At 39.1% G+C, this 13,500-nt stretch overlaps 2 protein-coding genes and 2 long non-coding RNA genes across 4 annotated transcripts in view; 3 read left to right on the top strand and 1 right to left on the bottom strand.

The window, feature by feature from the left end:
- The first annotated feature begins 642 nt into the window (after positions 1–642).
- Positions 643–2,601, top strand: LOC118413679 (indian hedgehog protein-like). The gene is made up of 3 exons (XM_035817206.1): positions 643–719; positions 933–1,193; positions 1,380–2,601. Exons 1-3 carry the CDS (start codon positions 677–679, stop codon positions 1,748–1,750), a joined length of 675 nt encoding a protein of 224 aa, XP_035673099.1. The 5' UTR covers positions 643–676; the 3' UTR covers positions 1,751–2,601.
- A 1,022-nt stretch (positions 2,602–3,623) lies between these two features.
- Positions 3,624–7,189, top strand: LOC118412838 (sonic hedgehog protein-like). The gene is made up of 4 exons (XM_035815878.1): positions 3,624–3,785; positions 4,228–4,287; positions 5,220–5,477; positions 5,654–7,189. The coding sequence occupies exons 1-4, from the start codon at positions 3,677–3,679 to the stop codon at positions 6,028–6,030; spliced, it is 804 nt and encodes a 267-aa protein (XP_035671771.1). The 5' UTR covers positions 3,624–3,676; the 3' UTR covers positions 6,031–7,189.
- A 3,265-nt stretch (positions 7,190–10,454) lies between these two features.
- LOC118414996 overlaps positions 10,455–13,500 on the bottom strand; it is a 17,120-nt gene continuing 14,074 nt past the window's right edge. Inside the window, exon 2 of the long non-coding RNA XR_004831053.1 lies at positions 10,455–10,592. This is a non-coding gene — a long non-coding RNA (uncharacterized LOC118414996). The remainder of the gene's footprint in view (positions 10,593–13,500) is intronic.
- LOC118414995 lies at positions 12,263–13,500 on the top strand. The gene is made up of 2 exons (XR_004831052.1): positions 12,263–12,657; positions 12,885–13,500. It is a non-coding gene; the product is annotated as an uncharacterized LOC118414995 (long non-coding RNA).

Genomic DNA, 13,500 nt, shown 5'->3' with positions numbered 1-13,500 from the left:
CTATGCAAAGCTTTTGTGAGGGCTGTTCGGAATATTTGGGCTAATGATTTTCACCTGTGAACTTTTTTCGTAAATAATGCCTAACTTGGTCACGTAGCACAGAACCACATTACATATATATGCAAACGAAGTGCTACATAGATTACAGTACAAATTTAATCTACATATACGCAAACGGCTTCTAGAAATTAAAGCTGTTGATGTTTTGTAAAATGAAATGTTTACGGCCCATTCTTATTTGACAATTATTAATATCCATGTCTTATTTTCTATTTCAGAACCTGTATATCATCACAGCTATAATTATCACAGTAGCAATGACGGTAAGTTTGCAAGGGATCTATTTATTATCACAAACTATCATAAACATTATTTGAAGCTCATGATCAGTTTGGAGCCAAACTTTCTGTAACTGTCTTTTACCTAAAGACGTGAATTAAACTAATATAGGCATTATTTTTTAAAGCTTTCCTAAAAAGTTAACTTTGTGAAAGTGACTTAGATATTTACTGTAACGACCAGGCTTTCTGCGTTACTGTTACAAACTGATTCGCCGACGTGGCTGTTTAGTAGTTTCGGTGGCAGGACACGCAAGCGCACTTGCGCGTAGAAATATAAAACCACACTGAGCAATTTCTCTCTGCAATTTCTTTTGTCGAATTCACAGTCTGCGAAAATGGCGCCACAGGGAAACAGGAGTCGTGGCAGTGACGAATCTTGTATATATCTATAACTATCTATCTATGACTACTGTACTCTCTATATATACTTCCATCTGTAATAGTTGGCAAAGATTAGAATGACTTATTTGAAGTACGTAGAGCTGAAATGCAGTACGATTACTCTGCGTACGGTTTTTGTCTTTACCTTTTATTTTATTTTACAAAAGAAGAATCTTTACTCGATCAAAAAACTGTGTTTCTTTTCAACAGATTGGTGCTTCCAAGCTGACACCAAAGTCCAGCTCCGTGACAGCAGTAAAGTCGCGATGAAGGATCTAAAGCCCGGAGACTCGGTGAAAGTCGTTAAGAAGGATGGCGGACTCGCGTACAGTCCATACCTTGCCATGCTTCACTTCGAGCCCGACGAGAACGCAACGTTCTTGCAAATCTACATCGACGGGGAAAAAGGGCCGATTTCCCTGACCCCTGACCACCTGATATATGCTACCAAGAACCCACAAGAAATCCTCGGTAGGCTCTTTTTGTAAGAATCTTCAATAGGGGTAGTTTTTTTGTTGTTTTGTTCGCAAGATACAGTTGTTAACTAGACGGATATACGTATGCGCTCTTGCACCACAAAATGGCGGTTATTTCTATTTCTTTTTTTTTCCTACAATAGGAAATAAAAGTCTCAAACTACATTCTCATATTTTTTAGAGTCACCTATTCTTGCCAAGAACGTGGAAGAGGGCATGTTCGTCTTCGTGGCTGACGAAGAAAGCGGGAAAGTGGCCCCAGCCAAGGTGCGTGGGGTCCGGGAGGTCGAAGCAACAGGATACTGCGCGCCTCTGACTGAAGAAGGAACTATCATGGCGGACGGTGTGGCGGCCTCGTGTTATGCCGACTTTGACCACGGCCTCTCTCACATGGCTTTCTGGCCGCTCCGTCTACTGTACTGGGTTATGTCAACTCTGGGGTTCGGAGGGAAAGGAGAGGATGTGACCAAAGTTGGTATCCACTGGTACGCGAAGGCCCTGATGAAAGTGAACAACGTTTTGTTCCATGTGCAGCCAGCTATGGCTGTGTAAGCTAGAAGCATGGCAATAACCATGTACACCAACCAGATTGCTTTTTCCCATGGTTATTACATGTTAACAAACTACTGTAACATTATAAGTTGATACTGGGTCTGTCCTATACAAGATACCGGTTAAAACTAAAGTTTTGCTATATATGTAACGTTGAAACAAAGAAAGTGGATTCAAAACTTACAAAGAATAGTTCCTCAATTATTCAGATCAGGGTAAACTCAGTAAGCGGTGTTAAAAAATAATGACGTTGTACTAGCAATCCAAAGTAGGTTTCGGTATGTTTGGTACTCTATGTCTTACTTTGCGATTACATGGCTCCATGTAGCTAATATGATAATATGTCATTTCTGAATACCAGTTTGTTTGGTGTTTACTTCTATTTGTGTGTCGAAGTTAACATATCAGAGTGGGCTTATATCTGTAGACAAGACCTCTCAGGCACAGCCTATAGTCCTATAGAATACCATAACTGTAAAACTACTTTACTAATGTTGCCATCACTGAAACGTAATAACTATCTTCAGTTGTTACATTTTCTTCAACATTTCTATCTGCTTATTTCCATATAGTTTGTGACATAATAGGATGTAAGAGACTACATATTGGTAAAACAGAAAGGTGAAACAGCCATAAAAGAGCAAGTACTACGGTAAATTTGAACAGTTTCACCAAGTCATAGAATAACACACTTCTTGTGCACATCTAAGTGTACTGTGGAAATAGTACATCAATGCTACAAACTGGGATTTTTTTTCAAACCTCTGTACTTTGATCTAGCATGCCACAATTGTTATCTGAAAATATTTCTGTATGCTACATGGAATAAAACATATTTGCTTCTCCTGTCATGTTACTGTGTCTTTCTTGAAAAGAGCTATAAAGAGTACCCACGTGTGCCCTGGACAATGGACATGAGCGTAAAACACGTTTTGAAATAATGTTCATGCGAAGGTTTATATAAAATGGGGCATATTTTGTCCAAATCGTGTGTAATTAACTCGAGAATCACTATATCTCAAGTTAAAGTCAGGTACAGATATCACTAGCTTGAAATTACACCCACTATCCTAAGACAACTTTCTTTGTTAGATACCGGGTTGTTCTTTGATGCTCATTTTCTATCGATATTACGTAAAAATAAAGAGAAAGAGAATTTTATAACTTAAAAGAATTGTAGAGAGTAAAGGATAATATCTTCAAACAATATTATGCTGCAAGGGCTATTTTGTATTGATATTGCTGACAATTAACAAATTAGTAATTCTATTCTTGCAGTAGCAAATGTATACTTGTTGATAGCTCAGAGTAATCAATCATTTTCAGAGTTACGTAGCAACGAGAATGCGAACATCTCACTAATTGCAGTTAAAAAGACACCAATGAGCGCTTGTGCATGGATAAAAGACGGAACTTCTGTAGACAGAGGTGTAAACTGAAACCAGAGAAATTTTTCAATGACCTTTCCACACATATTCCACACAATTCAGCCATGTGGGACCTTAAAGACAAATCGAAACTGGCCTTTAATTTCTTTGTTATTCAGTTTATCAGCATTAGCTGCTCAGACAGTGACCTGAGAGAGGCCAAGGAGGCGGCCCGCTATTCGATTGGGATTTGGAGCGGCAAGATATGATGATGATCAGCATTAAACGTGATACTAATATACTACTACTTACAATTACTGAACACGGAGAAATGAAAATGAGCCAAGGTATTTGGCAGGCTAATAAAAAATGCCATGTGGCATGCCCCCCTCCCCACGGTGTCAACAAAGCTGTTCTGTATATCAAACACCCACCCACCGCAGAACAACATTGGTGGTTTATTTCTGCGCATGAGCACTGGTATTAGTCACAGGGTTTTTCCGCTTAAAACTAGTTAAAAAAAGGCAAGAAGAGTAGCACAACTTGAATCGTCATTAAAATGGCACAGGGAAACAAATCTGCAAGAAGTGAGCAATACAGGATCATAGTTCCCGAGGAAAACAGTTCCCTTGGGAGTACAGCACAGGGGTATCCGTACGGAGCACAAGGTACTTTTGATAATATTCATAAATTAAAAAGAAGAACAATCTATAACAGTAGTGTGACATCTTAAGACTACCTTCATGCAGACTTGTCCCACTTTCATCGACACGTATATGAAAATATAGCGCGCATTTAAATGAACCTTCTTCACAAATGGCTTCTACACGCCCAACTCCGGTACTTTGGGGGGAGGCTAAAGGGCTATACTTACACGTGGTCTTTTTGTGAAAAAATTCCTGTCACAAAAATGGTGCAGAATTCCTTACACCATTGTTATGCACATCTAAAAACAGACCTATATCGAGCTAAAACAATTTGCACACTGGACAGAAAAACAAGTCTAGCCCTCCAAGACGTTTAGTTTGCAAAGCATCTTGCTAGACGCAGGTCTTCAGTATTTGTGTCCAGTCCATTTCTTTTACATCGTTGTATCTGTTTCCATTTCAGAAAGATACACTCCATACCAGCCTCGAGAGAACGCGTTCAACTACCAAGAACCGAGTAGTGGTAAGTTTATTTTTTATATGGTGCAAAGAAATTTTAGCATTTTATGAAGCATACACTTGGTTTCCTTTTTGTATTATTGGTTTTGAGGGATGGGCGTAGTGTTGGTTACAACAGACGAAAGCAAAACAACTACAGACTTGAGTACAACAAAACATTGTAGGACCTGTCAATTTTAGGTCAGAGTTGAAATGAATTCTTCCACACAAAGAAAGGGGCGTGCCATTTATGATGCCATTCAGACTGCGCCAAACATAACAAAACAGTTTCGAACGGAACGCAAGGCACGCACCGTTAGGCGCTGTTGAGATCCAATCTTTTTACTATTTTGCCTTCAAAATGGCACCACAATGCCTCAAGAGTTGCGGTGGAGGAAGCAGCGGTTGCTGTACGTAGCACTAGATATGATTTACCTAGTACATTTGAAAAAATTCTTAGCGCCAATTGAAGCTTACGAAAACAAAATATCTCTCTGGATTTCTAGGCTTCGGAAGTTTACGTATAACCATAGACTGTAAAATATTATCTGTTGAAGTTTTTAGGATTTTGTTGGGTAATTTTTGCGACTAGATGAACGAAATTCAAAATATCGTCACGTCGAAAGAATGTAGCGAGCTTTCTTGTTACGTCATTCATATGGGCCAACACAACGAAACAGCATCGATCACACACACAAGACACGTGACTTTAGGTCGTGTTCGGTTTAGGAAGACGTTCTCCGATCTTTTTCTCGATTTCACTGTCTATAAAATGGCACCACAGGGCCTCAAGAGTTCCGGTGGAGGAGATTGTTGTCCCGGTAGATATGATTTTTCACACAACATGCATTTTGTACCCCAAGCAGCTCCCTATTCTTTCGAATTCGAAGTGCGTAGACGAAGAAAATCTACCTGTTTTCACTCTTCGTCTGAACATTACTGTTATTGTATTTCCAGGCTGTTTTCATGGCCAGACGAGTGTGCATCTTATTGATGGAAGCACCCGGGCAATGCAGGATCTGAAGCTCGGAGACTGGGTCCAAGTATTCACGTCCGATAGAAGTCTGGCCTATCGTCCGATCATGGCAATGCTGGACCGCGAACCAGACAAGAAGAATATCTTCCAGCAGATCAACGTGGAGGGGAAGAACGGGCCAGTTTGCCTCACACTCGACCATCTGATATATGCTACCAAGAACCCACAAGAACGCCTCGGTAGGTTTTCATTCATAGATTTTACAATAGGTAGTTTGCTTCGTTTGACTTCTACGCAAGACACAGTAGTTGAGATGATCTCGCTCTTCGGGCACAAAATGGCGGTTCTTTCTCATTGTTGCTATAAGTGCTATGAGCGTCGAAAGTCACTAACACTGTATTATTGTCATCTTTAGAGAGCCCTATCTTTGCCAGGAACGTGAAAGAGGGCATGTTCGTCTTCCTTGTCGACGAAAAAAGCGGGAAAGTGGTTCCCGCCAAGGTGCTCGATGTCTCAGAGGTCGAGTTATGCGGATACCTCGCGCCACTTACAACGGAAGGAACCATCATGGCGGACGGCATCGCGGCCTCGTGTTATGCCAACTTTGACCACGAGCTCTCTCACATAGCTTTCTGGCCACTCCGTCTAAAGTACTGGCTTAAGTCAGCCCTGGGAATCGGCGGCAAAGAGAAGAAGGTGGCCAAAGTTGGTATCCACGGGTACGCCAAAGCCCTGATGAAAGTGAACAACTTTATGTTCCATGTGCAGCCATCTACGGCTGTGGCTGTGTAAGCCAACGGCATGACACAACATACAACAGACCTGTTTCCTCTTAGAGATAGCGAAATCAGACATGTAGCTTGCGTGGATTGCATAGAATAGACACAAATGTGTATTAAAAAAGGTCTGCTAATTTACCATTTATATTGCACTGCTCTGTTGACCGCTGTATTACAATAATGATTTGCTTTTTTCCATGGTTGTTTCCATTCTTTGCTTGTTTCCATGTGTAAACAAACTACATTATAAGTTCATACTGGCTTTTCCTATACAAGATACCGATTGAAACCACAGTTTTCCTAAATAGCTAACGTTGATACCAAGAAAATGGAATCAAAACTAACATGAATAATCCTTCAATTATTCAGATTTGAGTAAGCGGTGTTAAAAAGCAATAGCACGCTGTACTAGCAACCCAAAATAGATTTCGGTATGTTTGGTGCTTTATGTCTTACTTTACTATCGCTCTATATGATAGTATATATGGCATTTCTGAGTCCCAGTGTGTTGTATGCTTACTTCTATCTGTGTATTTAAGTTAATATGTCAGAGTGGGATTGTATACCTGTAGACAATTTATACGTCAAAGGTATAGCCTATATAGTCCTGTCGAATTCCATCAACTGTAAAACTACTTTACTAGATATTGATATCAGTGAAAAGCTTTACGCTCTTACAATATTTTCTCCAACATTTCTATCTTCCGTATAAATTGTGACATAATAGGATGGAAGAGAGTTCATATTAGTACGACAGAAAGGTGAAAGCTACATGTACAGGCTACAACAATAAAGGGGTGAATACTACATGTACAATGTGTACTCCGTGAACAGTTTCTCCAGGTTGGCAAGTCACAGAATAGCACACTTTTTTTGCATTTAAATGTAACGTTTTATGTAGAAATACTCCCTCTGATTTGTAACTATGCACATGATCCATTTCTACCTGTGCATAGTTACAAATCAGAGGGAGAGAAAAGCCTCAAGAGTATACGTGCGTCTAAAGATCATAGTCATATAGAAAGCTACTTGTATGACTGTAATACTACAGCCACACTTCTGTAATCAGTAAAAACGCTGTCCCTTGTTTTTCTTGCAATTTGTCTGTAACGTTAATACTTCCTTCAACATGTCTGTCTGTCACATACAATACACCCTTTGTATCCTCTTTACAAGTGTTTGTTTTAGTGTCTTTTTTCTAACAGAGCAATACAGAGTATATATATACCAAACGCATATATTAGACGTATGCGTGCGAACATTTTGAAATTACAAAAGGAAGAAATGGACAAAAAATCTAGTTTTAACGTTAGATGCATATGCGGTTTCCCCAAATTCCCAAATACAGCAAGGTTTCGAGAGGAATAACCATTAATCAAGTTACAGTCTAGCTGTCATGTTATGTTGACAAAATGGTACAACGACGATACATAACACCACCTAGGTGAAAGTTGACCAATCAGAAGCCTTAATTTTGACCCCCAACCCACGTGATCGTAGTTGCTCTGCGCTGTTCCATGCTGTTTCCATGCTCCCCTTGAATTTTTGACAAGACAGACTGTTTGGAACAGATAGACCCCTTTCGGTAAAAAAAAATAGCCATTAAGACACACTGTTTTTGAAAAAAAGACTTTGCTAGCACAAGACACGAACAAAATCAGAAAAAAAGTTCTCTTTCTAACCCCCTTAACATATGATTGACATTGGAATGGGACGAATTCAGCGGGAGGCACGCCGCAGAAGTTTAGATCCCATTGAAGTACACAACATTGCCTATCTGTCTGCAGTATCATTTAAAATGTTTGTGAAATAATAAGAAATCAGAGATAATTGCCATCCCAATAATCACCAGTTGTCATGGAAACACTGGAATTGTTGAAACTTGTGTATGGCATAATTTAACCATTGTAACTACGTGTAGTTTACACCGATATAGCTAATAATTTCATATCAGATTCAACACACAAGCATGTGTTTAGGGCTTGATATGTTTTAACTAAAGATGGTATATACTGTGTTTTGTTAATATGGAAAATATATTGATGCAGTATCTGTAAAATTGTATACGGCAAAATACGACCTTATTCATAGTTTTTTCGTATGTTTCAGTGCTTTTTTATGTTTTCGTCAGGGGTATTAATTGATCTGAGATAAAAAGATTGCCATTTCTTCGTGTTCAAAATGTATCAGCGACAAACATAATTTCATAATACAATGAAAACACATACTAAAAACAATAACTTTATTTTCAGAGACTATCATATATATTTGCTAAATCATTGTCGTCATACGTTAACAGATAATGACCTACATCAGATTCTGTTTTTACATGGCAAGAAAAAGTAAAAACGAAAATTATCAGTATTGAATTACATGAAGATAATCCTATATCATATCTACATGATATTACAAATTATCATTAACAATAATCAATAAGGCCTGTGAAACAACTTAAATCTGCTTGTAGTATTTAGTAGCTTGTATATCTCTCTCAGCAATTTTTTCCACCTTTCCTATAGAGAAAGACGATCGAAAAGACTAAATTTACACCCAAAACATATCCAGATAATAGCCAGTATTTTCAAATACGACATATCAAATGGTTTATCATGCATACAAGTTCAAACAAAGCTACTAAAACTGTATAGTGGATGGTTTCTAAGCGCTCTCCGACTTGCAGACGGGAGTAAAAAACCCCTTTTTCTGGGCCCCAGCCTGATATACAAGTCTCTGTACAGGTGCGCTATATCCAAACATTCCAAGGACATCAATCAGCTGACACCTCTCAAGTCTTTGTCTTGATAAAAAAAGGTCTCATAGCAACAGAAAGGGTGTCTTGACCTCTCTTTGAAAACGGTTCACCTTCAACAAAACTTAAGGATCAAAATCTCACCTGGTCAGTACTAGCAACTGACCCAATATCATATTCGACGTTAATGTTCTACTCATACATCAACACACATCTTGATTTTTCGTCCTTCAAATTTGTAATTTTTTGCGCGGATTTTCTCCTATATATATTAGATATTTGTTGACATGTTGGTAGACTCATTGATATGCTATTTGGGTCATCAATCAAAAGGAGGGTACCTGAATACCTAACAACAAAGGCATGTTGTAAAGCGATGCTTGGCTACAAGCGTACCCTTACAGTCGACCCCGTCTTTGAAAGGGGGCCTTCGAAACCGGACGCACCCAAACCGACGCTATTACTACACTAAATAAACAAAAAAACAATAAATCTGGAAGTCTAAACATTAAAATATAGGCTAGATATGGTTTATAACCCACATTTTAGATGAAGAAAATCGAGAAATGTTTCTCTAATTCTCGTTTAGCAGAATAAATTCGTTTCAGACAAATCACCTAAGGTGTTGGCCCCTTGAAGGACACGTACTAGATATTTGAGTGAAGGACTAGGGACTGACAAGAAATACACATTGTACTCAAAATGAAAACTATTTTCTCAGTAAAAAGAAAGCGATTTCCTTACGATACGAGTAGATAGAACACTGAAGGTCTGCGTGGTCTATAGAACATGTCATTGACGTGTATTGTTGCATCTCAGAACTTGAGAAATTTCACTTGACGACATTGTGAAATTAATGACACAACACCTATCCGACATAACCTCGTTTGGTTTACACTAGGATTTATGGTCGTAGCAAAGCTGCTGTACCTTGGTTATAGCTCATTTGAATACATGTCAGACATAAACAAAGCTAGGGCAAGATGAGGTCTGGGGTTTTCCGCCTAAATGAAGAAATATCACAGTGTCGCTATGCTAGTCGCAACGAAACAAAAATGTACGAGAACACCCGAGACCCACATAGAACACCATAAGCAATGGACACAATTTTACGTCAAAATGACCAACAAAAGAGTCAAGGTTGCTATGGTAGACCTACGCAACACAGTTCATGTGTGAAAGACCTTGTCAGGCCCCCGACAAAATGGCCTCACCCCGGGAGTGGGTGTCACACAGCGTACAGACGATCTTCTAACCTAAAATTATCCCACTATATCGCTCGAGATCATCATAAAACCTACCATATTTGCGTAGAAAATTCACCTGAAGTTAACAAAAGCCTTACCTTACCAAATTACGTTACAAATTGAAGAATTTGAACACAATATCTATGACATACCCGTTTTCAAATAACAAGCTTCCCCCTGAGCAAAACGACCTGCACATTATACTAAAAGAATGATTACAACTAGACGCCCGTGTTTCATTTATTGCCCGTTCTGACTAGGCAGTGCTGGTTCTTTGCTAACGTTTATACCTTCTATTTTGATACAGAGAATTCGTAAATGATGTGACGAACCTTGGTGTTAAGTGTAGCAAGTATTGACCGATAACAGCTGGGGGAATGGTGGGGAGTAAAGAAGTTAGGAAATACACCTGACATGGTACGAAACAAAAATGGAACTTACCAAACGTTGAAATCTCTTCGAAGATTTAGACGCTCTGAATCAGTCGTGCACAATTTCCAGGCTGCTTTCCGATGGGAATATAATCCAAATAGTACAGAAGAGACGTCAAATTGGCTGCTAGCGAAGGGCCAAGTGTACCTGTCGAGTAAAGAACGTGTAAATAATACAGTCTGAACTGGATCATGGAACAAGCTGTCGAGCAGTGTTATTGTTACACGGCGTGGGGCATAAGTAGGGCTCTCGGCTGGGCTAAGTAATTCGTGTCTTCAAAATGAAGCTATCGAATTTTTTAATGTAACTTGTCAAGTATAGAACTATTAAAAGAATTATGATCTCGTCGATTGTTGGTGTATTTTTTGTTGTGTTTTCAATACATACGAATCCAGATAACTTATGGCATACAGCATTTAGGATAGATAATCAGTGAACAGTATAGTAGAGCTCTAGGCACATACGAGCGTAAGTTATCCCCCTTTTTTTGAGAATGGCCATGGCAGCTTTTCATGTAATGTTATCCAGTGAATCTCGTTTTTGGCCATCAACGTAAGGACATTAACGTATACGTTAAAAGTACGAAACGGCCATTGACGTACGTATGCGGCACATATACGGAATGAATGTTTTGCTGATAAATGTGTTTCATTATATAACGTTACATACTAAATACCAATGGAATAGCAACTTTCAGACATTGTAAATGAGAAGAGACAAACATATTTGGTGAAAACACGGCCATATGGGTGTGTACTTATACATGGTGAATGGTTTGCATGGGCATATTACCGCCAATAAGACACACTCTGTTGCAGGCACATTGTATCTCTGACAGTTTAGTGCATACATTGGGGCGGCCATATTTGCCACACAGTGTGACTTGTAGCGCTCACAAATAATGGGTATTGCATATCAAGGATTCACTTATTCTGGCGTACTGTTTTCGGACTTGCATATTATTTCTGCATTTGGAAAGAAAATCTCACTTAAAGTTTTTTTCATAAATTATTGGTTCTACATTCAATATCTAAGAATGAAAGGAAACAATGTTGTCATACATATAAGTACTTTTGTCTACTTAGAAGTTTTGAAAAGGGGACAGTTTTCTTTAGTTTTGGCAGCCAGTGTGAATAATGATTCTATCGTTCAAGAATGTGTGGAAATGATGTGAAGCAACAGTCGACCAATGAAATGGTTACAAGTACCATGTAAGTTCTTTTGGGGATTACCCAGGCAAAGAAAATGACCTAAAGGCAGCCAGAAACGTACGACGTTTCATCCTTTGACAAAGGAAGCTTGAAGAGCACACTTAGGGACGTCGCACTGCTTTTTTCTTCGAAAGAAAAAAGTAATTTGAAATCATGGAAGATTACCAAATCGCACTCATTGTGTTTGCAGTATTCATTATCTTCGTTATCATTGCTCAAGGGTGCAAGTCGTCGGGCGGTGAGGGTGACTCCGGTAACGGAAACTACACCCGTGGGTCTGGTAGCCAGGGGACCAAGTGTGTCATCCTTTGAAGAAGCCACGGAAATACATTGTAATTTAAACTTTTTTTTCTCATTTACCAATTTGAACTTTGCGGATAGATAGAGTGGATAAAGTCATTCTGGCCTACCATATCTGGACATTGTTTCTGAGTAGATCATTCAATTCTAGATTCTGGGTAATTTAAAAATAAAAAAGTTCTAGTCAAATATGGTGCCATTGCCGTCTACTTGAAAGTTTTCTTTTAAAAATCTTTAGTTTCCTAACCAATATGTAGACTTTGTAATGAGTTCATTGGCTAAAAATGTGTTCCAATGATGTAATGCAGCAGTCGACCAATGCCATGATAACATGTAAGAGCTTCTCGGGGAATCCCGCCAAACTATGAATAAAAGGTGATGTTGCAATCTGAAAAGGCGCACTTCTTCTTCGACTGGACTTGGAGAAGCTTTTGAGAAACTGGACAAAGTTTGAGACGTTGCAATTCTTTTCTATTCTGACGACAATGTTTGAAAGTATGGTCGCAGCAATTGGTCTTGGGTGGACCATTGCGATAATGGTTGCCGCTGTTGTGGTTGTTGTTATTATTATCGTTTGCACCGTACAAGCCTGCAAATCGTCCGGCGGTGGAAGTGGAGGGTGCAGTGACGGAAACTATACTCGCGGGTCGTGCAGCCAGGGCTCTAAATGTGTCATCTTGTAAAGCATTCTAACACAAATGGTGATTCGACATTCTTGTATATGTCTCTTTCCTTGTGAGTATAATTTACAAGAAAAAGCTGAGCTTATGCATTGTAAAATATACTAACACAAAAATGGCAAACAGTAGGGTTGCTCCAATAGCGTCTATAAGAGGTATCCAACAAACGCTCATTGCCCCAAAATAATCTTAATGGTAATAGTTGTTACTTGAAAATGATATTGATCTTTATGATTTATGTTTTTCAGGCTATGTAGATAGCAGATATGGTGTGCTGGCAAAGCTGTGCGGTTTTCTACTCCAACCACAACATACTGGGACTAAACGGGCGCGCTACAACAGCGGGGCTTGGACAAAATGGGGGCAACGACAAAACAGAGGGGCACATATGGATTGGGCAAAGCACCTGCTTTATCGACAAGGAATGGACAAACTGCAATCATAAACTTGCTTTAAAGACAACGGAGTTCTCATCAAGATGGCTATATCGTGGGATCAGTCTACAAACAACAACTAGAGAACTTAAGAAACATTTGTACAAGCCTCCTCTATGTCCAAGTCTCAAAGCTTAATATGAAGTGTTGTGTGTGCTCTTTTGTCAGATATTAAGCACATGTTCAGTTCTACTAACGTCGATTATACCTTGGCACAGTCAATAGTACCATTTCTTTTTCTAATCAGGAGACCATATATAATGACGACTTTAAGTGAGTCTGAATAAATCACAATATGACCTGCTTTTGCTGATATAAGAATCGCTATAATTGAATAGTGTAGTTTTCATATTTGCAACATAGGCATGTGTGGGTGTATCTGCGAGTTTTGTTGTGAAGAAAGAAATAACTTTTGGCATGGAAATCTTCC

The sequence above is a fragment of the Branchiostoma floridae genome, chromosome 4, assembly GCF_000003815.2.
Source record: "Branchiostoma floridae strain S238N-H82 chromosome 4, Bfl_VNyyK, whole genome shotgun sequence".
Classification (NCBI taxonomy): domain Eukaryota; kingdom Metazoa; phylum Chordata; class Leptocardii; order Amphioxiformes; family Branchiostomatidae; genus Branchiostoma; species Branchiostoma floridae.
This window is presented reverse-complemented; position numbering and strand designations above follow the sequence as displayed.